The following is a 2,112-nucleotide window of genomic DNA, read 5'->3' as shown; positions in this document are numbered from 1 at the left end:
CTAAACAATAAAAACAAACAACAAACAAAACAGGCTGAAAAGAATTACTTCATAGCATAGATACAATAGCCCATGTACAGCAAACACAGAGATCTGATCTATCTGATCTGTCCTACAGAGGGATTCAGATGGACAGAAAAGCAGCATGCAGAATTAAAATATAAGAAGGTTCCAACATGGAAGAAGTTCATCTGTGATCAGAACAAACAGCAAAGGTTCACAACACATTTATTTTTACCTTTTTAAGCGGGAGAGTATCCACCGTCTCCTGAAGTCACTTCCTCATATCTTATAGACTTGTGCTGTCGGACTTTGACCAGAGGCCATTTGCTAACATGAGAGCAGTTACAGAGTGACCACATTACACGATTATCACTATCATTAACACACACACAGCCTTTTTTTACAGCTGAGAAGGAATCATTTATACTAATACTTAACAACAAAAAATAGTTTATATAGGATGTCATTATTAGGATTTATACAATGGATTGTTACTTAAAACAGATTGACAAAAAAAGAAGTCGCCTTGTGGGATTTAAGCTCAAAGCATTATGGGATTTTGTTCCCAATATATCATCTAACTTCATCGGTTCAAGTTGTATGTGAAGTTTATCTTTGCAATGTAGATGTTGATGGCTCTGAAACTTTTACACATTTCATCTGAAACCTCAAACATCACCGTGCTTTATTCTGAATTAGTGTGATCCAGAATATTAAAGATGATCATTGAGAGGAAGGCTTAAAGTCGTAGGGAAGCTGCCGTTCCAACCGTTGGATTTTGAAATTTTTTAACTTTTGGGACAATATGATCTGATAAAAGTACATTTATATACGTGTTTAAGCCAGAATGATTTGACATTTAAATATGATTTCCCTACGACTTTAAAGGTCAAATCTACAACTTTAACATCAAAATAACCAATTTACATCTACAAAACATTCAGAGCTGTGGTTTTAGAACGTACAAACTCAGAGGGAGAGAATATAAATGCTTTCCAATACCTTTGGGATCTTTATTTGCAAATAAAACTGTTAGAAACTATTTATACTTTTCCTTCCACTGTACAGTTATGCAAAAACCATGTTGGTCTGTCGCAAAAATCTCAAGAAAACACATTAGAGTGTTTTAGATCTAGAAAATGTAAAGAATTACAAATAATTTTACCAAACGGCTTATATTGAGATACAGAACAAGTTATCAAAAAGAAAAATAAGTATTTTTTGAGTGAAATATTTGTGACGGTTGTGTGAAAGGAGTTTTCAGAGACGAATGTTGATTTCACTTCGCACAAAATCACAGCCAGAGATGCTGTCTGCGCCATCAGGGTCTGACAGGAAGCCGCTGCCAGTGGTTGCCGTGGGGATGCTGTGTTCGAGGGAAGTCAGTCTCTTCTTCAGTCGAAGCTGCGAAGAGTTAAACTCACTCTGCAGGCGCGCCAAGGATGTCTGAAAAGAAGTTTTTTCCCAGTTATTGTCAGGATTCCAGCATTTTCTATGGAGAGAAATTTGTTTCAATATTTGTTAAAGGAAATAACATGTTTCAAAAAACGAAACGAAAAAACTTTATAAAACTTTGAGAGGTTGAGAGTAATTTATAAAATGAGCAAAAGAGCAAAAGTTCAACCAATATTTTTACAATTCGCTATTTTTCTCTGTTTTAATTTTGTTCATTTTCTTTATAAATCTAATTTTTTTCCAAATATTTTTATGATTTCATTTTTTTCTGTTTCTTCAGGAGACCAAGTTTAACACATTGCACTCTTTTCAAATTCTATTTGACAGATTTCCCACTCTACGCTTCTGGTTGGTCAATGAACGGACCATCTGCTTGGCCTCGTAGAGAGGCTGTTGCTAATGACCAAGCAGAGCAAGCTACTTTCTACACAGAGAACCAAAAACAGATCAGAGGGGGGAATCTGTCAATGAGATTTGAAAAGAATGTAATGCATAAAAGTCGTAGGGAAGCAGCTGTTCCAACTGTAGCATTTCCGAATTGTCCTTAGTAGTGCACAACTTTACGCGAGTAAATAAAGTGAATGTGATTGGTCGATTATCAAGCGGGCGGGATTGTTGTGGTTGCAAGTAAGTTTGCAAACAAGTTTGGTTTTG

At 35.7% G+C, this 2,112-nt stretch overlaps 1 protein-coding gene across 1 annotated transcript in view; it reads right to left on the bottom strand.

Annotated features, from left to right (window-relative positions):
- Nucleotides 1-1,235: 1,235 nt before the first annotated feature.
- The window catches only part of LOC107094164 (cyclic nucleotide-gated cation channel-like), a 16,149-nt gene continuing 15,272 nt past the window's right edge, over nucleotides 1,236-2,112 (bottom strand). The window contains exon 11 of the mRNA XM_015389606.1: nucleotides 1,236-1,449. Coding sequence (XP_015245092.1) covers nucleotides 1,264-1,449 — 186 coding nt within the window. The 3' untranslated portion in view covers nucleotides 1,236-1,263. The remainder of the gene's footprint in view (nucleotides 1,450-2,112) is intronic.

This window comes from Cyprinodon variegatus, unplaced genomic scaffold (genome assembly GCF_000732505.1).
Source record: "Cyprinodon variegatus isolate N-32 unplaced genomic scaffold, C_variegatus-1.0 Scaffold467, whole genome shotgun sequence".
Lineage (NCBI taxonomy): Eukaryota > Metazoa > Chordata > Actinopteri > Cyprinodontiformes > Cyprinodontidae > Cyprinodon > Cyprinodon variegatus.
This window is presented reverse-complemented; position numbering and strand designations above follow the sequence as displayed.